General features: G+C 47.1%; 1 protein-coding gene across 4 annotated transcripts in view; it reads left to right on the top strand.

Moving 5' to 3' along the window:
• PRMT2 (protein arginine methyltransferase 2) overlaps window positions 1-21661 on the top strand; it is a 29162-nt gene extending 7501 nt beyond the window's left edge. The window contains exons 3-11 of one of the 4 annotated variants that reach the window (XM_021679208.1): window positions 1975-2082; window positions 2977-3159; window positions 7179-7340; window positions 8322-8486; window positions 15219-15394; window positions 17997-18126; window positions 18994-19130; window positions 20713-20884; window positions 21531-21661. In XM_021679208.1, coding sequence (XP_021534883.1) covers window positions 1975-2082; window positions 2977-3159; window positions 7179-7340; window positions 8322-8486; window positions 15219-15394; window positions 17997-18126; window positions 18994-19130; window positions 20713-20884; window positions 21531-21563 — 1266 coding nt within the window. In that variant the 3' untranslated portion in view covers window positions 21564-21661. Of the gene's footprint in view, window positions 1-1974; window positions 2083-2976; window positions 3160-7178; window positions 7341-8321; window positions 8487-15218; window positions 15395-17996; window positions 18127-18993; window positions 19131-20712; window positions 20885-21530 lie in introns of those variants that run through there. The other 3 variants (XM_021679209.2, XM_021679210.1, XM_021679211.2) reach the window with 3 other exon arrangements.
• Window positions 21662-24410: the final 2749 nt, after the last annotated feature.

The raw sequence follows: 24410 nt of genomic DNA, 5'->3' as shown, positions 1-24410 counted from the left end.
TAACAAAGACAGTGTTTCTGCCCAGAGTGGCAGAGGTTTGAGTGATGAGGCATGCCCACTGCTGATCAGGGTGTGGGAAAATCATTCCATTATTCGCATGTAGGTCTGAGGAACCATCTTTCTGGAGGGCATTTGGTGATGACATTAAAAGTTATAAAAGTACACAGCATCTTAATCTGCCATTTTCCCATTCAGGAATTTATCCTAAGAAAATTGTCATGGATAGACAAAATGACATATGTTTAAGAAAGTTCGTCTTAACATAATTTGTAATTGTATAGACTGGAAACAGTTTAAGGGTACAAAACTAGGAGATTGGATAAATAAGTTATGATTCATAGAATGGGATACTATCAGATGTTAGCAATATAGTATTTAGAAGTAATTTAATAGGGCGCCTGGGTGGCTCAGTTGGTTAAGCGACTGCCTTCGGCTCAGGTCATGATCCTGGAGTCCCTGGATCGAGTCCCGCATCGGGCTCCCTGCTCGGCAAGGAGCCTGCTTCTCCCTCTGACCCTCCCCCCTCTCGTGTGCTCTCTCTCTCTCATTCTCTCTCTCAAATAAATAAATAAAATCTTTAAAAAAAAAAAGTAATTTAATAAAGAGGAAAAATGGTCAGAATTTAATAAGTGGGTGTTATACACAACTAATGAATCATTGAACACTACATCAAAAACTAATGATGTACTCTATGTTGGCTAATTGAACTTAATAAAAAAAAGAATTTAATAAGTGGGAAACATAACACAAGGCAGAATTTCATGATCCCAGTAAACACCCTGATGCACATGCTATATGTACACTTTAAAAGAAGCCTGGGGGCGCCTTGGTGGCTCAGTCAGTTGAGCATCCAACTCTTGGTTTCGGCTCAGGTCATGATCTCAGGGTTGTGAAATCGAGCCCCACGTTGGGCTCCGTGCTCCGCAGGGAGTCTGCTTGAAATTCTCTCTCTGCCCCTCCTCTCACACATGAGTGCTTTTTCTCTCTCTCAAAATAAATAAATCTTAAAAATAAACCAGAGGGACACCTGGGTGGCTCAGTCAGTGAAGCATCTGCCTTCTGCTTAGGTCAGGGTCCTGGGATCGAGCCCCACATCTGGCTCCTTGCTTAGCAGGGAGTCTGCTTCTCCCTCTGTCTGCCACTCCCCCTGCTTGTGCTCTCTTGCTCTGACAAATAAATAAAATCTTAAAAAAAAAAATAAAGCCTGAAAAAATATAAATGTTAACGTGTTAACCATCATTATTTCTGACCAGTGGGCGAGATTACAGATGGTTTTAATTTTCCTCTGTGTACACGTGCCTCACACATTTTCCAAAGAACATGAATTATGTTTAAATTTAGGAAACTTTGTTAAAAATGTATATGTTGGGACGGGGTTGCTTCATTGAACTGGAACATGTGCTTGGAGGTTCTGCCACCTCCAGTGGACACCTTCCAGACAAGCCTGTTCGGATAGAAAGTGTAGACTGGGCAGTGTGTGGGCTCGGGCTCCCCTTCCGGCTCCTGAGTAGCCTGTGTGAGCAGCAGTGTGGTCCAGGTCAGGCTGTGAGGGTCGTGCCCAGTCACTGGCATCTTCCAGAAGCCTGCCCAGCTCTGTCCTTGGGTCTGATGAGGTCCCGAGAGCGTGAGGCCCAGAAACAGGTCTTCTTTCTCTTGGGGCCGGTCACAACTTTCAGAAGGAGTTGCTGGTGATCAGGGTCAGTCACCAAGTAGACACTAACAGTGCCTCTTTTCTTATTTGATGATCTTCTTAGGATGCAAATAATTTTGTACTAGAGACAAACAGTAAAGGTGGAGTGAGGGTGAGATCCCTGATCCTCCTAGTGAAGATGATCCAAATTGTATGATTAAACCTGGTCACATGAATCTTCATTTGAAACCATCCTAATAACCTGTAGCCTTTGGTTATTAGGATGGACAGAAAGAGAGAGAAGCCCCATAGTCATCCCCTGTTCTTTGCTTGGCTTTGAGCAGGAGGGAGAAGATCATGTGGAGTGTGGTGACCAGGAGCATCTCCAGGAGGGTATGCACCCAGAAGAGTTTGTGGCCATTGCAGACTATTCTGCCACTGACCAGACGCAGGTAACCCTAAGCACTTGCTCACATGCAGGGGCCATGGGCCTTGGGTCCATGTTTTATGGATTCAGCTAAATGCCATGCTGAATGACAGAATTAGATATAAATTTTAAAGAAGTCATACCAAAGTTAAGTAAAGAAGTATTCAGATGTTTAGAGCCAAATGAGACCTGCGAGGGACCCTTCTCTTCCCAGCCTAACAAACTCCGATGCCAAGCCTGAGGTGAAAGATACGTGGGTAAGGAAGGAGGGAAGGAAGCACCTGCTCCAGTTTCTTTTAGGAAACCATGATTTAGAACCTAGTCTAGTTAATGAAAAATAAGGCTATAAAATAAAAGTATTGACTTGAGGGGCGTCTGGGTGGCTCAGATGGTTAAGCATCCGCCTCGATTTCAGCTCAGGTCATGATCTCAGGGTTGTGAGATCAAGTCCCGCATCGGGCTCTGTGGTCGGTGCTCAGCGGGGAGTCTGCTGGAGGTTCTCTCTCCCTCTCCCCTCTGCCCTTCCCTCCCACTCACACTCTCTCTCTCAAATAAATCTTGAAAAAAACATCGACTTGAATGTAGCTTTTTCTGCTCCAGTAAATGAATCAGCTATCACATAACTGAGTTACAGTGAAGAGGCTGTAGAGAAATTCTGCCTTAAGCCATTCAAACATGTTTACTCTTTCCTTTAAAAAATATCAGTTAAGCTGTGCTTTTCTTTCATGTAGTTGTTCCACAAAAGTCTCTAAGTCTTGGTATCATTTTCAGAAATGGTGAGTTTGTATAATTACCCATTGAGTCCTTTTTGAAATAGCTGTGATTTGGGCCCCAATGATGGATTTATCACTGAGCCACAATTGAAATACCAACTACAGGTTTTTCTTGAATTTTGACTTCTATGTATGTTTTTTTCCAGCTCAGCTTTTTGAGAGGAGAAAAAATTCTCATCCTGAGACAGACAACTGCTGATTGGTGGTGGGGCGAGCGTGCAGGCTGCTGTGGGTACATCCCTGCAAACCACCTTGGGAAGCACCTGGAGGAGTGTGACCCTGAAGACACGTGGCAGGATGAAGAGTACTTCGGCAGCTATGGAACCCTGGTACTGCTGCAACCACTGAGGTGGTGGTTCCCTGTCTCTGGTTTAAAGTTAGCTTCAGCTGGGCTGCTGCTCTTCATGGTTCAGAGCAGGGTTTGCAGACTTTTTCTTTGGCTCAACAGGCCATGTGGCTACTCATCTCTGCCATTGTAGTGCAAGAGCAGCCATAAAACCATAAATAAATGAGCATGGCATGTTCTGATTTTTAAAAAAAACGATTAAAAACTGTAAAAGCCATTCTTAGCTTGCGGGTCCTACAAAGGCAGGTGGTGGGCTGGATTGGCGCGTGGTGGTTTAGAGATGTTATCTGAGCAATGGGATTATGAACTTTTCTCAGCATTTAAAAAATAGTAACATTTTATTTTAAATACAAAAACGTTACACAAGTCAAAAATAATACCTCTAAATAACTAGCTTATTAGTTTTTTGGTTTTTTTTCCCAATTTGGATGAAGACCTATAACCTTATGGACCAGACAGCCCCTGTTTGTATTTTAAAGCTAGATAAAAACAGATGCGTGCAGAATAAACATTGCAGACATAACGTTGAGTGAAAGAAGCAAGACATCAAAGAATAACTTTTGATTCAGTTATATCAAGTTAAAAAGCAGTGTTAGGGCGCCTGGGTGGCTCAGTTGGTTAAGCGACTGCCTTTGGCTCAGGTCATGATCCCGGAGTCCCGGGATCGAGTCCCACATCGGGCTCCCTGCTCGGTAGGGAGTCTGCTTCTCCCTCTAACCCTACCCCCTCTTGCGCGCTCTCTCTCACTCTCTCTCTCTCTCTCAAATAAATAAATAAAATCTTTAAAAAAAAAAAAAAGCAGTGTTAAAAGATGTTTATGAAGGTAAGTGATCAGGGAGCTGGTTCCTCCGAGAATCAGGATGGTGGTTCCTGTTACCAGGGGGTCTGTGATGGTGTCAACCTTAAAAATTAAATAACTGTCATACCAGCAAAATGGGTTTATTCAGGAAGAGCAGAGGAACTGCAACCGAGGACAAGCGCCCTGTGGGGCACCACAGGCCAGTCTGGAGACCCAAGGCGAGGAGGCTCTTTATAGAGAAGGCAGGCAGTGGGCAGACCTGTGTGGAACGGAGGGCCTTTGGAGGGTGACGGAGGCTTCTCCTCGGCTGGGCTATTGCTAGGCCTGGAGAAAGTCTTCCTCCTGCTGGGTTGGTAAAGTAGGCTTCTTCCTTTGGAGTTTGCCATGGTGGAGGGCTAGTGCTGAGCCTGCCCACCCCCAGGGCACCCCCTGTCCATTTTAAGGGAGATTTTCTTTCCCGGCTTTCGTGGCCGTGAGGCTGGGGTGGGAAGGTTTGGGGTGCTGGCGAGTGTTCTGGTGTGGTTGCATGAGTGTTTGCTATGTAACTGTATTGACAGATTGTAAGCGCTTTTTAGGTGGGTAAGTCCTGTTTCACAGTTAAACATGTTACAATAAATGAAAAGCCCCTGATGTATGTTCATGATTAGAGCTTTCAAACTATTAAGAAAGAGTATTTTGTTGATTTCAAAAGGACCCTATTGGTGATTTGCTTATTTAACGGCTTTGCCGTGTTGCCCCATGACAAGCCGCGCTGTAATGGATTCCCTCTTACAGGAATCTTTAAACTTCTGCTAGACTTTCTGTTGGATAAATTTGTAGGGCGTGTGTATGTATTTCTTTTACTTTGGTGGGTCTTGCCAGTTCTGCCAGTCTGCAGAAAGATTGGCTGACTGTACGCCACCAGGGTAGGTGAATGCTCGTTTCACAGCCTCACATCTCCAAAGCCAAAGAAGATTTCTCATCTTAAAGGTGAAATATGGCATCTCTTGATCTCGGTTTCCATTTTTTAAAGTCAGATTGGTCATCTTCTATATTTTGTTGGCCTTTTCTATTTCTTCTTTTTTGGGTAAACTTTCATATAATTTGCTCATTTTTCTTTTTATTTCTGTCAGTTTATATGTTAAATAAGCAAGTTAGCCCATACTTACGGTACGTATTACACTAACCACTCACCTCTCTTTTTTCCCATGGAACTTTTTACCTTTCTGTGGTCTAATTTGTCCTTTTTGTCTTTGTGACTTCTGGGTTTTGTGTCCTACTTCGAAGACCTTCTTCCCTCCAAGATTATAAATGTCCACATTTTATTTTAGTACTTTTGTGACCCCATTTTTAACAATGAAATATTTAAATCAGTCTGGAGTTTACTAGTTGTAAAGAATAAGGTAAAATTACAACTTAATTTCCCCACAAATACCCAGCTGTTCCAGCATCAGTTATTCAGTGAGCCTCCTTTTCCTGATTACATGAAATGCACGTTTATCATATGTTAAATTTCTATGGTCTAGTTCTGTAATCTCTGTTTGTTTCATTGATCTGTTCATTTTTTCTGTCATTCCAGATGCTTTTCATTATTGAAGCTTTTAAACATCTGGGAGAGCTGGGCCTCTAGCAGTCCTCACACTTTTTAGTACTTTGATGGCTATGCTGGTCTGTTTAATTTTTTGAAGCTAATTTTATTATCATTTGTTATTCACCCTTCCCCATGCCAAATTGGCTGGCATTTTAATTGGTATTGCGTGGAAAGTCTCCCATTAATTTAGGGAGAAGTGACATGATGGTAACATCACACTGACTGTGCCCATTTCTTCAGCCTTGTTTTTGACCATATAGGGTGCTGTAGCTTTCTTGTTAAATCTATTCCTAGATGGTTTTTGTGTATTATTATTAAAATTGGTTGGGTTCAGTGTTCTATAAATATCAGATTAAATTGGTTTTGATAGTATTGTTCAAGTCTATGTTCTTACTGATTTTTTTTCTACTTCTCTATCAGTTACTGAGAGAAGGATGTTGGGAGTCTCTGACCATAATTGTGAATTTGTCTATTTCTTGTTGCATTTCTGTTGCTTTTTGCTTTGTATATTTTGAAGCTTTGTTACTAGGTTCAAAACTATTTAGAATTATGTCCTTTAGCTGAAGTGATTCTGGTGTCACTGTGACCTCACCCTCTTTGTTGTGGGGAATATTCTTTGATCTGAAGTGTATTTTGGGTGATGATAATGCCACCACCCAACTTTCTTCCCCTGACGTCAGCACGGTACACCTTAGCATCCTAGTTCTGACTTTCTATTTAGGTGGACTACTCCAGGCGGGATGGCTGAGTCCTGACTGTGTCCACTCTGACCCTCAGTCTCTTTGTTTCTCAGTGCTCAGTGTCTCTGTGCGGAGCCACGGTGGGCTCATGAAGGCCCTGTGCAGGCTTCCTGTCTGTGCTGACCTGGTCTGGGTAGCTTCAGTGGCTTCCTCGCAGCTGCGCTGTGTGCAGCTTGAGACCCGAGGCATGGGGCGTGGGGGACGGAGCTCTGGGTTCAGCCCTTCTGGGCTCTGACTGCCACCCGTGGTTTCAGGAACCATTTGGAGGAGCCTTTCTCTGTTTCTCTGGGGAGTAGCGTGATTCCCATGGGGTGTTATGTTATCTTGGGTTTCATGTGTTTTCCTCCCTCTGGACATGGCTGGGGGCCTTGAGCTCACCCCCTGAGGGTCATCGGGGTTGTCACGTCCCTCCAGAGCTATAGTTTCATGTGGGGTCTATGTGCCTCCTCTAGCATCTCTCCTGGTGGCTTGTCCACATTCTCTCTTGGTGGATACTTGGCCAAGTTGTACCTGATGGGGAATTTGGTGGTTGCTCCTGTCTCAGGTGGGAACAGTGGTCAGGAGGGCAATGTCTGCACCACCTCCCGAGTGGTCCACCCCTGCCTCTCTGCTCATCTGGCTGTTGGGGAGGTTCAGGGAGAAGCTGTAGGCAGCATCACACTGAACTGGAAGGATTCCAGAAGCTTCCATTTCATTCCTTCACTGTTGTATTTTTATCTACTGGCATATTTAGGTCTTTCGATTTTTGTGTCTTTTTGTCTTTGTTGCTCATATTTTTAGGCGTGGTATGGTGGGATCAAGGGGGTTAGCTCAGTCTCTGATCTTCCTTTTTAAACCAGAGCTCAGCACAGCTCAGATTACAAGCAATGATTCCTAATGTGTATTTCCTCTAGAAACTTCACTTGGAAATGTTGGCAGACCAGCCACGAACCACTAAATACCACAACGTTATCCTGCAGAATAAAGAATCCCTGAAAGATAAAGTGATTCTGGACGTTGGCTGTGGAACTGGGATTATCAGCCTCTTTTGTGCACATTATGCGCAGCCGAAAGCCGTGAGTAAGACACAGCTGGCCCTTCCGCAGCTTCGAGCTGAGTCTTGGTGAAGTGTCATCCGTATGCAGAGGCATCATGTCGGTGAAAGGGGTGGTGCGTTCTTACACCCTGAGCCTGTCGGGTCATGACCTCGCTTATTGAGTCACAAACAGCACAGAGTAGAATAGGATGGAATAGAAAATACCTGAGTGAGTTGCATGTGGTGGGATATTTTTTGTAAAATGTTTATTTCAGTTAGAGAAACACTTGTGTCCCTGTGTTGGAGCTGGGCCACTTGTGTAGATCACTGTCCAAGTGTTATCCCTGCTCCGAGCAGGGACCACCTGGTAGGGCCAGAACAGACCAGTCTCTGTGACCCATGTTGGGGTCCTTCATCCTCTTCCCTGCAGAGCATGTGTGGGGCTTCCAGAGTTGAAGGGTCATGATGGCCCCTGACATAGGTGGATGAAACTCCTAGTTCATAACGGAAACTGCAGGACGGTGGTCCCTGGAGTTCAGATGCTGTCAGAACCAAGACGTAGCACTCAGGACCTTCCTCTGACAACCTGGGCTTGAAATTGTCTCAGCCACTGGTATCCTGAATGTTGGATTGTTCTCAGACCCGTGCTGGGAATCTCCGGCGTCAGTTATGGGGTATGTGGCTGTGTGTATGGGAGCCGGGCCACTGGGTCTGACCCATTAGGGCCCCTGCGATGGATGCCCAGCGTGCATGCAGAGGCTTCTTTCCACCAGCAGCCCCCTGTCTGTTTTAGGCAGAAGGTAGAGTTAAGATTGGGGGTAGCTCCCTTGTCAGGGCTCCATCTGTTGGAGGTCGCACAGTGTGGCCCAGCTGCTGTCCCTGCTGTCCAGCACACTCCCTTCCTTCTGTCCCTGTTTCCTCTGAGGCTGGTTCTGACTTGGCTGTAGCCACAGGCCCAGGGAGAGCAGATGACAGGCTGCTTTGTGGGTGGGATGCACACTGACGGTCCTGTGACGTGCAGGTGTATGCGGTGGAGGCCAGCGAGATGGCCCAGCACACAGGGCAGCTGGTCATGCAGAATGGCTTTGCCGACATCATCACCGTTTTCCAGCAGAAGGTGGAGGATGTGGTGCTGCCGGAGAAGGTAGACGTGCTGGTATCCGAGTGGATGGGGACCTGCCTGCTGGTAAGGGGCACCGGGACACGCGGGATGGCCGTGGGTTGCGCCGAGGAAGTGCGGATTCCAAGGAGCGGGTGTGAGCTGGGTTCGGGCTCTTGTGAGCAGAGCATCTTGGGGAGAGCCGTGGCTGTCGTGCTCAGTCAAACCACCTGGTGCTTCTCCTGGCGCTGACTTCTGTTTAGTGCAGGGCAGCCGTGACGCCATAATGTCCCGCCGTCTGTGACGTGGACGGACCTTGAAGGCGTTATGCTAAGTGAAGTCCGTCAGAGAGGGACATGTGGTATGATCTCACTTACATGTGGAATCTAAAGACAGCAACACAAAACTCACGCACCACAGTCCTAGAAGAGGGATCACATTTGTGGTTAGCAGGGGGCGGGGGGGGATGGGAGGACTGTGGTCACAGGGAACAGACTTCAGGTGGCAGACAGGTGAGTCCCGGGCCATGATGTACAGTGTGGTGACTGCGGCTCGCCCTGCTGTGAGATGTGTGGGACCGTCATTACCAGAGCACCCTCAACCCTCGAGCAGCGTGGGTTTGAACCACGTGGACGTGGGATTTACACGTGGGATTTCTTTGATAAATACAGGACCGTACTGTAAGTGTATTTCCTTTATGATTCTAACATTTTCTTTTCTCCAGCTTACTTTATTGTAAGAACACAGTACACGATATAAACAACAAAATACATGTTGATTGACTGTTCATGTTCTTATTAAGGCTTTAGGTCACCAGTAGCTTATTAGTAATCAAGTTTTTGGGGAGTCAAAGGTTATATGTGGATTTCAACTGCATAAAGAGTCAGTGCCCTATTCCCTGCTTGTTCCAAGGTCAGCTGTAGATCTAAGAGGTTTTATCACAAGGCAAAGTTTTTATCTTTTTAATGTGTCAATATGAGGTGATAGATATTAACTAAACCTATTATAATCATTTTGCAATATATATAAACCAAATTACCATGCTGTACACCTTAAACTTGTAATAATCTTAGAGAAAAAACATTGGTTGGTGGTATTTTTGAAAAAAGCACCAAAAAGCATGTACAATATGAGTCCAGTTTTTTAAAAACCATACATAGTGGGGCGTCTGGGTGGTACAGTTGGTTAAGTGTCCCACTCTTGGTTTTGGCTCAGGTTGTGATCTCAGGGTCATGAGATTGAGCCCCGTGTGGGGCTCTGTGCTGAGCTCGGAGTCTGCTTAAGACTCTCTCTCCCTCTGCCCCTCCTTACTGTGCACTCACGCTGCCTCTCTCTCAAATAAATACATTAAAAAAAAAAAAATCATACATAGCAATGACCTTGCTTCAGTTCCAGGTAAGATGGAGTAAGCACACTCCACCCTGTCTCCCAGTTAATACAGCTATAGATCCAAGACAGGGTGCAGGGAGATGCTGTTTGAGGACTTTGAAAAGCATATAGTAGCAGGAATGTTGGGAAAGAAGACCAGAGTCTTCTTTCTTCTACACTGACCTGGTCTTGAGTTCATTGTTATTCCTTCTCTGTCTCTCCATACGTAGCTTCAGAAATTTAGATGAAAAAGATCCATTCTTTTGAAAACTGCAAACTTCCACAACTAACTCGCAATGAAGTAGATAACCTGAATAATGAAATAACTAATAAAGATATTGAACTTACAGTTGAAAACCTTCGGAAGAGAAATCTGTAGGCCTAAATTATTTCACTGGCAAAATATGCAAACACATTTCAGGAAGAAATAACGCCATATCTGAACAATGTCTTTCAGAAAATGGAAGAGGACAGACTCTTCCCAGCTCATTTGGTGAGACCTGCATTATCTTAATACCAAACCCAAACCAAAAACTGCAACCTAATAACTCATGTTCATAAATGCACAAATCCTCAAAAATACTAGGAAATGTAATCTTGCAGTTAGAATAACATTCTAACAAAGAAGAGATTAGCTTTGGAATTCAAGGCTGGTTCGTTCAGTATGGAAAAATAAGTCCGTGTAATCTGTATTAACAGTCTACAAAAGAAGACTCACATGACTCTATCAATTAATGCACAAAAAGTTTGGCAATATTCAAAATATTTTTAAAATTTCTGTTGAGATTTCTTCTTTGATCCATGTGTTTTTTTTCCAGAAGTGTTTTTTAATCTCTCAAGTATTTTTTGATTTTCCAGCTATCTTTCTGTTAATTTCTAGTTTAATTCTGTTGTGTTCTGAGAGCAGACATTGTATAATTTCTGTTGTTTTAAAGTTGTGCAGATGTGTTTTATGGCCCAGAACGTGTCTCTCTTGGTGAGTGCTCCATGTGAGCTTGAGAAGGAGGTGTGTTCTGCTGTTGGATGAAGTGGTCTGTAGGTCTGCATTATGTCCTGTTGGTGGATGGTGGTGTTGAGTTCGACTGTGTCCTTACAGACCTTCTGCTTGCTGGATCTGTCCTTTTCTGAGACGGGGGTGCCTGATTCATCTCTTTCTCCTTGCAGCTCTCTTTGTTTTTGCCTCACACAGTGATGCTCATTTGTTAGGTGTATAATGTCTTCTTGGAGAATTGACCCCTTCATCGTTATGCTATGGCCCTCTTTATCTCTGATAACTTCCTTCCTCTGAAGCCTGCTCTGTCTGAAATTAACAAGTTACTCCTGCTTTCTTTTGATTAGTGTTAGAATCGTATATCTTTCTCCATCCATTTACTTTTAATTTATATGTGTCAGTATATTTATTCATTTTATTTTTCATTTAAGTAATCTCTACACCCCATGTGGGGCTTGAACTCATGACCCTGAGATCACGAGTTGCATGCTCTTCTGACTGAGCCAGCCAGGCACCCCTGTGTCAGTATATTTAAAGTGGATTTCTTGTAGACAGTACCTAGTTGGGTCTTAGTTTTTGATCCACTCTGATAATCTCTGTCTTTTAACTGGTATATTTAGACCATTGGCATTCAAAGTGATTATTAATATAGTCAGATTAATATATCTACCATATTTGTTACTGTGTTCTGTTTGTTGTTCTTGTTCTTTGTTCCTGTTTTTTTCTTTCACTCTTTTTTCTTTTTATGTTTTTTTTAAGCAAATAAAGTTAAGGAATTTAATGAGCATAAATTAAGGGTGAATTAATTTAATGCTCAGACGCATGTTGGTTTACAACCTGATACGAACATGCTTTGATAATGTGAACAAGATTCATATTTTCATAAATTGATGTTATATTCACTTTGTAGACCATTTCCAACTTTTAAAAATATTTCTCAGTTGTAATCTCTCTTGAAGCTCACTTCTTTATGTATGATCTATTTATCTGTTGTCTGTCTTCACTTGCATTGAGGTATAATTATAAAGTCATAAGATAGTAAAATATGCAGGATGATGATTTGATATTTGTATATATTATCGATAGCTTCCCCTCACCCCCTGCCCCACTGAGTTAGCACATCTGTCACCTCACAATGACGGCATTGTCAACTGTAGTCACCATGGTATGTAATAGATACTCCGACCTTACGCAGTTTATAATTGACAGTTTGTACCCTTTCACCAATGTCTCCCTGTTTTCCTCACCCCTGAGCTCCTGGTAACCACTTTTTTACCCTCTGTGATTCTATGAGTTCAACTTAAAATTTTTTTTTTAAGATTTCACATATAAGTGATAGGATGCAGTATTTGTGTATCTGTGTGAGGCTTTTTTCGTTAGCATAAGGCCCTCTGGCTTCATCCATGGGTTTGCAGATGGCAGAAGTTCCTTCTTTCCCATGGCCGAGTAGTACTCCATTGTGTATGTCCGCATCTGCGGCGACATGTCACACACATGTCACATCTGTATCTCATACTTGATCCACTCATCTGTCAGTGGACACCTAGGTTGTTTTCACATCTTGGTTATTGTGAACATGGGAGTACAGACACCTCTTTGAGATAATGATTCTGTTCCTCTGGATGTAAACCCAGAAGTGGGATTGCTGGATCACGTGGTATTTCTAGTTTTAATTTGCTGAGGAACCTCTGTACCATTTTCCACACTGGCTGTTACATTCCCACTAACAATGTTCAAGGGTTCCCTTTTCTGTATATTCTTGCCAGCATTTGTTACCTTTTGTCTTTTTTTTTTTTTTAAAGATTTGTTTATTTATTTTAGAGTGAGAGAGAGGGGGAGAAGCAGACTCCCTGCTTGAGTGTGGAGCCCGACGCGGGGCTCGATCCCATGACCCTGAGATCACAACCCGAGCTGAAGGCAGACGCTTAAATGACTGAGCCACCCAAGTGCCCCAGCTGATAAAAAGAAGAATGAAGTTGGAAGAATTACATGCTGCCTGACTTTAAAACTTAGCATAAAGCATAGTAGTCAAGACAGTGTAGTATTGGTGGAAAGGGTAGACACATAAGACAATGGAATAAAATGGAGAAATAGATGCCTAAAACTATAGCCAATTGATTTTAACAGGGGAGCAAAATCAGTTTAATGGAGAAAAGGTAGTCTTTTCATTAGAAGATATTGGCAGTTAGTTGGCCATCCATATGTGAAATAAAAAAAGAAGAAAGAAAAAAAGAGCTTCATTTTTAAGCCTCATACCTTCTACAAAAATGTTAATTCAAAATTGATTCTAGATCTAATAACTTGGACTATAAAACTATAAAACTTTCAGAAGAAATCTTGGGAGAAAATCTTCATGGGTTAGGCAAAGGGTTTTTAGTTGATTCTTAAAGCATGATCCATTAAAGAAAAAGTTGATATGCCAGACGATCAAAATTAAAAATGTCTGCTCTGTAAAAGAAAATGAAAAGCCATGGTAAGATTAGGAGAAAATATTTGCAAATCACATATCTAATGTGTATCCTGAATATACAAAGAACTCTCAAAATTCAGCAGGAAGAAAGTAAACAACCTAAGTGAAAAATGGGCAAAAGACTTGAATAGAGACTTTGTACCAAAGTATATATAGATGGATGAGAAATAAGCATGTGAAAAGACATTAAACAGGGACATACAAACTAAAACTAACGAGATACTGCTACGCGCCTATTGAAATGGCTGAAATTGTAATAATACCACGTGCCATGGACAGCTAAAACTCAGGAATGACACAGCCACCCTGGAAGACCGTTTGGCAGTTTCCTGTAGGGTTACAGGTGCACTTACCCTACGACCCCGTAATTACACTTGAGGGTATTGATGCTGGAGAAACAGGCTGTGTTCACACAAAGACCTGTACATGAGTGTTTATACCGGCTCCAGTTATAATTGCCAAAAACTGCAAACAACCCAAGTGTGCTTCAACAGGTGATTGGATAAGCAGCTGTGGTCCATCCACACAGTGGAATACTACTGGGCAATAAAGAATGAACTACTGGGGCGCCTGGGTGGCTCAGTCAGTGAAGCGTCTGCCTTCGGCTCAGGTCACGATCTCAGGGTCCTGGGATCGAGCCCCACATCGGGCTCCCTGCTCCACGGAGAGCCTGCTTCTCCCTCTCCCTCTGCCTGCCTCTCTGCCTACGTGTGCTCTCTCTCTCTCTCTCTGTCAAATAAATAAATAAAATCTTTAAAAAAAAAAAAGAATGAATTACTGATGCACAAATATGGACAAATCCCAGAGACTACATGCTGGCATCATTAAAGTCACATAGAGTAATTAAAACCGTGATACTATAATGAGGAAAGACACAGAACAGGATAGAAAGCACAGGACAGAACCTTCTAGCCTATGAAAAAGTTGATATTATGAGTGAAAGAAGCCAGTCTCCAAAGAGTGTGTACCATATGATTCCGTTTATGTGACGTTCTCAAAAAGACAAAGCCACAGGGAGGCCAGTTTGTGGTTTCCAGAGGTGGGAGGTAGTGGGAGGAGGTGACCACAAAGGATATCACGAGGAGTGTTTTGGGGTAATGGAACTGTTCCGTATCCTGATTGTGGTTGTGTTACACAGATCCAAAGAAGTGTTAAAATTTGTAGACTGACTTACTATTGGTAATTTAACAAAATAAAATTAAAAATTATCTGTATATAATTTTCACATGTGTGCATGTGTGTGTACGTGAAGAAGAGTCCTTGAGGATAAGCTGCCAAGCAAACAATGGTTCCTTTTGGGTGCTGGGTTTACTCATGACTTTTTGTTTGTGCTTTTCTGAGTTTTCTAAATTTTTCCATACTGAACATAAACTACTTCTGTAATAAAAACCGCCTGAAGTTACTTAAGAAAAAGCCCTTCTGGGGCTTCCCATCGGCTTCCCATTCCCTGCACGCTCCCCACACACTCCCTGGTTCAGACACAAAGGCTGGCTTCTTGGGGCTGCTCCCAGCCCCCGCTGCCCATCTCAGGCATCACATGCCACCTGTCCGGTGCGTTCTGAGGGTGTGAGGTGGCGTTAAGCTGCTCTTATGACTTAAGTACCATATGAACCTCCGCGGCATGCCTGCTTTAATGTTTCATGTTTTTAAGAAGTGATCTCAGTCAACTTACAGGGTTACGAAAATGCTGAGAATACCCCAGAGGCCAGATTTATATGGTTTTACAGTGAAAACTCTGCAGTGCTTTGGGGCTGTTAAAAATGGAGTTGCAGCTGACTTGGGCTGACAGAGATGGTGAGAGGGAAGGGCTCTCCCGTCGGCTGGGCCCAGTTGTGAACCCAGTGCAGTGTGAGCTGGTGTGACTCCACCCCAGGCTGGGGTAGGGACCAGCAACACCACTGGTGTGGGTACAAGGTAAGTCCTCCCAGATCGTCTGTCGCAGGCACGGGCCTCAGTCACTATGTCCCCTGTGTGTCTCCCTCCTGTGCAGTTTGAGTTCATGATTGAGTCGATCCTGTACGCCCGGGACGTGTGGCTGAAGGAGGATGGGGTCATCTGGCCGACCACGGCCGCGCTGCACCTGGTGCCCTGCAGCGCGGACAGAGACTACCGCAGCAAGGTGCTCTTCTGGGACAACGCCTACGAGTTCAACCTCAGCGCCCTCAAGTGAGTGCAGCGGGGTGCGCACCCGCGTGTTCCTGGCCTCCTGGCTGGGCATGCCGCGGGCTTGCTAGACACAGAGCGCCTACTCCGTTGTAGGGCCTGCCATGACGCGGATCTGAATTCATTCACAGGCCTAAGAGCTTCGCACGTTGACTTTCATGCCTTCAAACTCGTAACAGATGTGATGGGAAATGACAAGGCTTTTGCAGTCTAAGTTCTCAGATATAATGGGAAAAATGTGGTCATGGTTGGAAACAAGGCCTTTCTAAATATGTGGTCTGTTAACACACAAATACGTGTTCCTACCGTAAGAGCTGTTCATTTTTAAAGGATCAGAAAATGTATTTGTGAAGTTGTTCCTGGCAGTTGGCAAAGGAAGCCATGCTCCAGCGTAGCATAATTGCTGTCCTCATTTTAACACACGGACATGCTTGTACAGTTGGACTTCAGGTTGTAATAGGAAATGATTGGCTGGTTCGGCCTCGTGTTTTTGGTGTTGCCTTTTGTAAGAAGACAGTGACAGAAGCTAGCATGCCCTGATTGTTTAGAGGCACCGGCGTCAGCCCTGGAAAGTAGGGGAGGGTCCCGCTGGTCAGGATCTGCAGGGAGCCTCGCTTACGCAGTGAGGGCCAGGTGAGCGTGGGTGCCGGCTGGCTGCCCCGATGGCTACGTGTGCTCCCTCTCTCTCTCTCTGGGCTCTGGGCCTTTGTGGTTTCTTCTAAACAGTTCAAGAGACGAGATGTTAACGCAAAGGTAAGAAATCTTCCCCAGTTAACGTGTTGGAAGCATTGCACTCTCGACCCGAGCCCCAGAGGGGATGGAGAGGAGAGGTCCCCAGCAGAGCTGTTCTGTCGTTCGTCTAGGGGAAAATGGGCAGGCAGGGCTGGGAGGGTCGACAACAGAGCAGCGAGGAGGTTCCGATGTGGCCGGGTGTAACGTCTAAGCTGGAGGCACCGGGATGAAGGCAGAGTGGTCCTGAGACAAGGAAGGACAGAGCGGCGGCACAGGATGGACACGCGCAGAACGTGTGTGCGAGAGGTGGGGCGTGAGGGGCACAGGTGGCCAAGTGTTCTGGGCCATTGGTGAGCCCCTTGAAACCTCTTTCCTTCTCTTATACTGTACACTGAAATTTAATTTCACATGGGTTTAAGAGTTTTGTGTTAAAACATCTGCATCAAGCACAGGAATCCATGGGGGCCTCTGTGTCAGGCTTTAGATGGGAAGTCAACAGAAAGAAAGAAGGCAGCACTGGACTTCAGTCTATAAAAGTCGACATCTGTGTGTCAGCATAAATACAATTCAAAAAGGCGGCGACTACTTAGAGAAAGTTGCTCGCTGACAGATCCTAGAGTCAGAAAAAGATGTATGTCCAGTGAAATTATAGCCAAGTCATAGGAATAAGCAAGTCCCCAAAACTAAATAAAGTCACCAGGTGATATTTGAAAGAAATCGCAACGTCATTAGTGATTGAAATGCAAGTTAAAATAAATGCCATTTTTGCCTACCAGATGAACAAAGATTAGACAGCAGTTGGTGCTCCTTGAGCTGCAGGGGAGGTGGGGGGACGAGCCCACGTGCCCAGAGCTGTGGGTGCGGGGGCCCTGCAGGCTGGCGTCCGGCGTCCACCCCCATCTGTCCCATACACACGACGCGGGGAGCAGACCGCGTTCCAAGGGAACACGGCTGGGTTGCTGTGTGTCCGCCCGATGGATTAAGAGACGGTAGAAGTGGTAGGACACAGACCATGTCTACAGAATGGCTTCTACTTTGCATAAAGACACATATGAATATATGTCCGGGGGAGAAAATGACTAAATATATCAAGTGCCGAGGCAAGGGCGTGGGACGTTCAAGTTTTTTCTTTGTACTTTTCTATATTTTCCCAGTTCCTTACACGTGCATAATTATTTTTATCAGAAAATACTAAAAATATGTCCATATCGTGGCATCTTTATTTAAAATGTTGACTTTTAACTGCTATTTCAGAAGTTAGTGCTGTGCTTGATTTTTGAAGCGTTTCTGCGCTAAATGGTAGGTGACTTTGGGCAAGCACAGCGTTCAGCAGTGGAACGGGCGGGGGTTAGACGGGGTGACGACAAGACGACCGTGCAGGGCCTCAGCGCCTGTATGCAGGGACTCCTCCTGAGAGTCGGGCTCTAGGGGGCCCTGCAGGCTTGCTGGTTCAGTACATTTCTTCCTGGGCCATCCAGAACAGGAGTATCTTACTTGCTGTGACGATCTTAGGTCCGGTCCTCACCTTCTTACTCTGCGAGGTGATGAAATGTCCACGTAATGAGGTGAAGGCAGGCGAGGGACCTGTGGGAGGCTCCCGTGGACCTTCCGTCCACAGGTCAGGAGGAGGGCCTTGAAGTGGGTCCGGGCACTGCCCGTGTGGGAAAGGCTGGTTTCTGTGTGTTCAGGCCCCGTGAGGAGGATGGAGGTGGGAGCCCTCCAGCCCTGCCTCGGTGCCCTCGTGCGCTGGCCATGGCTTGGAATTCCTGCTAATGCTGGAGGGAAAGAGCAAGTGCTGTGGACGTGCGTGTGTGTGTCCCGGCCTGAGATGTTGGTACACGCCTCAGAGCAGTGCCTTTGACTCTTTCCCTAGATCTTTAGCAATTAAGGAGTTTTTTTCGAAGCCCAAGTACAACCACATTTTGAAACCAGAAGACTGTCTCTCTGAACCATGCACCATATTACAGCTGGACATGAGAACCGTGCAGATTGCTGACCTAGAGGTGAGAGAAGACGCGTGCTTCCCTTTCACGTTAAGTAAGCGGCACACACACGCCAAGACTTCCGTGCGAATGTTATGAACTTGCCTTTGATTTTTCCAGAGTCTTTTCTTTTTTATGCTCTGGTTTTGTATTTTATATTTTACATTATTTTCTTTATTGCTAACCTCTTTAACATCATCAGTTCTTCTTAGATATATGTTTAATATTTTCAGCATCTTCAGATTTTAATAAATTATATCCAGTTTCTTCAAGGCCTTTCAATTAAAATTTTTTTCGCTACTGTTGATGACAGAATTCTTAATTCTTACTTTTACTTACCCCCTGTTGCCACGAGGTGGCGTGTGTGGATTTGGGAGGATCTCATTTTAAGGGTGTGCTGGGAGGTGCAGGTGCAGGAGAGTGTGGGGGTCACTGGAAGCCCCTGCTGGGGCTCAGGTGGGCAGAACAACGTGGGGACTGAGCTCTTGACTCTGCACTCAGTTTTGCAGAATAGAGACCCAGCCTGGAACTTTATTGATGCAAAGAATTGAGAGGAAATAGTATTCCACTCAAATTTGGGCAAATGAGGCCCAAATTGCTTGACACCTTTTCTGATTATCTGCAGCATTTGAATTTATGATGCCAGTTTTAATACTTTCCGGAGGAGGAAATTTTATGTGGTGTTTGCTGTGTTCAACTAAACTAGCAAGTTACAGTCGTAATTACTGAACTAGACGGTAGGGCTGCTGAGTGCAGTGCAGGGAGGTGGGATCTGTGAGGTGGGGCCAGGCGGAGGACAGTTGCTAATTCTTGCTCGGGGACACCCTTGCGGCCTGGTGTCACGTGCTTACGGAAGCCATGCCCCTTTCTTATCATTTGCTTGAACAGACAATGAAAGGCGAGCTGCACTTTGAGATCAGGAAAGCCGGCACTCTGCATGGATTCACAGCCTGGTTCAGTGTCCGGTTTCAGAGCCTGGAGGAGGATGAGCCCCAGCTGGTGCTGAGCACAGGCCCGTTGCACCCGTGAGTGTGCCTCTCCCGCGGGGGCTCCGCACAGCAGCCCCGGAGGAGCGGGCGCGGGTGGCCAGCCTGCGTGTTGTCAGCATGGCAGCCGTGGGCAGAGATCTGGCAGTGCTGGTCCGTTGGCCCGGGTTCTGCAGACCAGGCTGCCCTGGTGCTCGAGCAGGGTGTGCAGGCAGAGGGTGGGCGAGTCCCGGGGCCGTGCCCCACCCACCCCGCACTGGGCTTCCGTGGGCTGCCCTCTGACCCCTGCGTACGTAGGAGCAGACTTGGGCTTCCTCAGTTGCCCCGGACGCTGCTTTAGCTTCCCATGGTCTCATACAAACACAGTCCACAGAGCTCTAGGGGCTTTTAACTCAGACTTTCTGGGGGAAGGTCAGTGCCTCTTGAGACAAATCTCTTAAAAAAAGATTTTATCTATTTGTCAGAGAGAGAGCACGAGCAGGGGGAGGGGCAGAGGGAGAAGCAGACTCCCCGCTGAGCAGGGAGCCCGACGTGGGGCTTGAACCCAGGACCCTGGGATCATGACCTGAGCTGAAGGCAGACACTGACTGAGCCACCCAGGCGTCCCTCGAGACATATTTTTTATGCAGTAACATTTTGATGCTGCTCACTTGCTCGAGCATCCTGCGAAGCTGACGTAGTCTGCTTCTGTGCTGGACGCGGCAGCCCCCCTGGAAACGCTGCCTTCTCTGGGGCCTTTGTTGTCCTGTTCAGTAACTGCCCTGGGCCAGGGAGGGTTGCAGCAGCGTCTGGGTTAGATACTGGCTGTGGCAGTGGGCCCAGAAGGACCCCAGACGTCCTTCTGTAAAGCGGGGGCAGAGCCGAGGGGCTGTGTGCTCTGTGTGCTGAGTGTCCTGTGGTGGTGGCAGGGCTGGGGCTCCAGCCAGCCTTCCTTCCAGATCCGGCCAGCACAGATGCGAGCCGTCACCAGGTGAGGGTGGGAACACGAGAAACCCAGTGGGCAGTCGTGTGCCTGGGTGGTCTTCCCCCAGTGTGTCCACACACAGGTGGGGTGGGGCTAGCAGGGTGCAGACATGGGACAAGCGCTCTGTGAAGGCGGAGAGAGATTCTCACAGTGGGTGAGGCAGGAGGGAGGGTGAGCCGGTGAGCGTGACCGTGGGGTGCACGCCAGGTGTCGGCCAGAGGCGGTCGTGCATGCTCTCAGAGCCGGTAGAACCTAAAGAGCTTGGGAGTTGCGACCATTTCTCCCAAATGTTACAGTTGTCATGCTCACCTTCCGCCTGACTCTCACAGGAATAATCACTTTTTTGGACTGCAGAGACTAGATCTCGGGCATTGGCAGCTTAGAGACTGCGCGGGGGACTTTGGGTAGATGCCCGCTGTGCCAGGGTGCAAGGGGCCTGTGCCCGGCCATGTGTCCTCTGAGCCACCAGCACCAGCCACCCTCACTCTCCCGGAATCTGGGCAGCGTCCAGGAGCTGCGTCCGCCCTGGGTTGTAACTCAGTCCCTGCAACACACAGAGGCCGTCCGGGTCGTAGGGCTGGGGTGCGTCTGTCCCGCGCGCGGGTAAGCCTGAGAGTCCGGCTCCAGAGAGGTGACCTCATGCCCTGTGTCTTGCAGCACCACCCACTGGAAGCAGGTGCTGTTCATGATGGACGAGCCTGTCCCCGTCCTCACGGGAGATGTGGTCACAGGCTCGGTTGTGTTGCAGAGAAACCCCGTGTGGAGGAGGCACATGTCCGTGGCGCTGAGCTGGTCCGTCACTTCCACACAAGACCCCACATCGCAGAAAGTAAGAGACTTAGCTGTCAAGTCAGGTGCTGGGGCGCTGGTCCTGGGAGACGGGTCTGGGGTGATCACGTGGCCAGACCACACAGCCTCCTCTGCTGTGTTATTTTTCTGACCCTCCTGATGGGAAGTGAATGCTGTCACTTGCAGAGCAGGAGTCAGAGGGCGAGGAGGTGAGTCTGTGAGGGTAGAGGCCCAGCCCAGCCAAGGTCCACCCTTCGCGTGTCCAGGAGGCCCCGGTGGAGAGCCAGGGCTGGGGGCTGACCCGCTGCTGGTGGTGCGTGATGTAGGCGTGTGGTGTGGGTCGCCTTCCCACCGTGGCAGCGGTTCGAGGGCTGAGGAGCCATCCCGCCCACGGTGAAACTGTGGCCAGGTGGGGCCCGGGGCCTGTGTCTCCCAGAGGCTGCTGAGCGGGGGATTCTCATGGGTTAGTGCAGGGCAGAAAAGAAAATCGGAGGGCTTCTCCATATGTTTTAATACCCCTTTTATACTATGTTTTATGCTAATTGTATAAGTTTTAATGTTTGTCAAAAAAATTTCTGCACCTAAATGTCGTTCTTTTGTAAAATATTGTTATTAGGAAGTACTGCATGTTAATCATACTGAAGTGATTTCTGATTTGATTGCTTTGTTTCCTTTGTCTTTTTCAGGGTGGAGAAAAAGTCTTTCCCATCTGGAGATGACAGCTGAAGTTCTGTGGGAAGCAGTGTGCAGACACTGCAGGAATGAACCCGAGCGAACGAAGACGCACTGGGACGGGGGCCCACGTTCTCGCTGCCTGGCGGGCGGCAGCGCCCGCGTCTGTGGGCTCGGTCGCGTGGTCGGGGTCGTCCAGCGACGACTGCGCTGCGCTGGGCGGGAGCCCCCCCCACCGCCGTCACTGCCCGTGTCCGTCCTCTAGAAGTAGGCTGTGTCTCCGGGTGTCCACCAGTGGTGTCCACAGTGCCGGCTTGTGGGTGAGTCGGTGGCACAGTGTCCCTAGCTAGGTCTCGTTCTAAACTCGTAGGACACACACGCATCAACCTCGTACTCCTGTGAAAGTGGCTGTTCGCGCATCATGTGTCCTGGTGTCCTTGCTGCCCTGGTTCCTCCTGCGCCATGCAGAGTGGGGTCCCAGCAAGCCGTGCGGGACCTGCAGCTGGAAACGCATGTGACGGGACTCTGCATGGATAGTACAGTTGTAGAGATGTCTTCCGGATAAATTATGTGTCGGCACATAGCACATGCCCAATAAATATTTTTAAATAAATGAATGTTGGTGTGTATCCCATTTCTGTGCACACACGCTCTGATTACAAGCGTGGGGTCACACTGTATGCCCTGCTTCGTAATCTTTCTCCTCCAGCCTGGAGGGACGGGTTTACAGTTTTTTGTGTGTGTGGTTTTGATTTTTAGTTAACTTTTTATTGAAATATAAGATATAGAGCCCAAACCGCATAAGTCATGAGTGTACAGGTGGGTGAAATTTCACAGGGCGGACCTCCGTGTAATAGCGCCCCTTGCACTCAGCACCTCCCAAGGGTCGGTAACGCCGAACTTCTGACATTGTAGATTGCTTTTGCCTGGTTTGGAGGATTGTGTGAGTGGAGTTACAAGTTGTCTGTTTTCTCTAGAGTGTTTGTGTCCTCCCCAAATCCCCAGGTTGAAAACGACCCCCCAAGGTGACGCTATGAGGAGGTGGGGACTTTGGGAGGTGGTTAGGCCATGAGGGGGGAGCGCCCATGATGGGATTTAATGCCCTTCGAGGGGAGAGTCCAGAGGGCGGCTCGCCCCTGCCCCCACGGGAGGACCCAGCAGAAGGTGGCCGTCTGGGAACCAGGAAGCAGTCTCTTCAGACACCAGATGTGCTGGGGCCTTGACGTTGGACGTCCAGCCTGCAGACTGTGAGAAAGAAGCTGACGTTTAGGCCGCCGGGTCGGTGGGGGGACAGTGTGGGAGCCTGTACAGTCTAAGGGTCTGTTTGCGTCTGCCTCCTTCAGCTCCCGTTACATGTGGGAGACCCGTCCGCGGGTTGTGTGCAGTATCCTGCCGTCCGATGTGCCACAGTTCACGTCTTCCTCCCCCATGGTGGACAGCTGGCTTGTTTCCCGCGAGCGGCTGCCATGATGGGTGCACGTACGTATGTGCACACCGAGTTCAGCTTCGCTAGGAACGGCCAGATGGCCTTTCAGACGTCCCTCCTCGCGGTCATGCGAGGTACGGCGCTGCTCACCCTCAGCCCCCACTGTCGTCTGTGGTTTGCCCTTTGCCCGTCCTGGTGGGTGTGAGTGTAGAGGGTTTCTCATCAGTTGTGCAGGTGTTCTTGAGATAATCCCACTAGGAGTCCTTCATAGGTTTGTTCTGTGAACACTGACTCTGTGGCTTGTTCTTCCCTCTCTTTAGAGTATTTTAAACAGAAGGTCTTAAGTTTTATTTGTCCAATTTGACATTGTTTTCTTTTATGGGTAACACTTGCTGTGTCCTGTTTAAGGAATCTTTTCCTATTCCAAGGTCTATAAGATGTTCTGTAGTCTCTTGTATAGCTTAAATTGTTTTATCCTTGGCGTGTAGATCAGCACTCCACCTGGCCTGGGTTTCTGCCACAGTTGTGAGGGAGGGGTTGAGATTAATTTCCCCCCATGAGGTAGATGCTTCAGTCATGGATTTTCAACTTCTTTCCTTTTCTGATGCATGCACCAACACTTGACTTTTCCTTTAGAAATGCTTTAGCAGCAACTACATATTTTGATATATTTTTAATATCTCCCAGTTTCAAATATTCTCTGATTCCCATTATGATTTCTTCTGTTGTACCATGGGCTACTTAGAAATTGTGGCATAATTTCAAAAGATGGGATTTTCTAGTTATTTTTTCTTATTAATCTCTAGCTGAATGTCCCTGTGGTCCAAGAACAACCGGAGTGATTTCACTCTCCTGAAATTTGCCGACTCGCACGTGTCAGCTGCGTTTGCAAGTACTTGAGTGTGTCTCCTGTTGTTGGACACAGAGCTCTCAACACGTCATTGAGATCAAATCTGTCAGTTGTCTTGTTCAGACAGTTGGCTCTTGACTGATACTTTTGTCTGCTTGTTCTGTCAGCCGGACTTAGAGTCTCTCAGTCTGCTCAGGCCGGGTGGTGGAAACAACGGTTGAGCTCTGGAGCCTGGGAAGACCCAAGACCAAGGGGCCGGACAGTTTGGTTCCAGATGGCCGCCTTCTCCATGTGTCCAGGGAGAGGGAGCAGGGGCTCTCTGGTGTCTCTTCCTGGAAGAGACAGTTCTGCCTGAATGAGAACTGCACCTCAGTGACCTCATTTAACCTCGCTATTTCCTTAAAGCCCCGATCTACAAATACAGTCACATTGGGGGTCAGGGCTTTGCTATGTACTGAATGTTGGTGCCCCTCCAAAACTCATAGGTTGAAATGTAATCCCCCCACTGTGATGGTATGAGGAGGTGGGGTCTTTGGGAGGTGATTAGGTCTTGAGGATGCAGCCTGCATGAGTGGGGTTAATGCCCTCATAAAAGAGACCCCAGAAAACACCCTTGTC

The sequence above is a fragment of the Neomonachus schauinslandi genome, chromosome 1, assembly GCF_002201575.2.
Source record: "Neomonachus schauinslandi chromosome 1, ASM220157v2, whole genome shotgun sequence".
Classification (NCBI taxonomy): Eukaryota; Metazoa; Chordata; class Mammalia; order Carnivora; family Phocidae; genus Neomonachus; species Neomonachus schauinslandi.
Note: the sequence above shows the minus strand (reverse complement) of the source record. Positions and strands in the feature narration are given on the sequence as shown.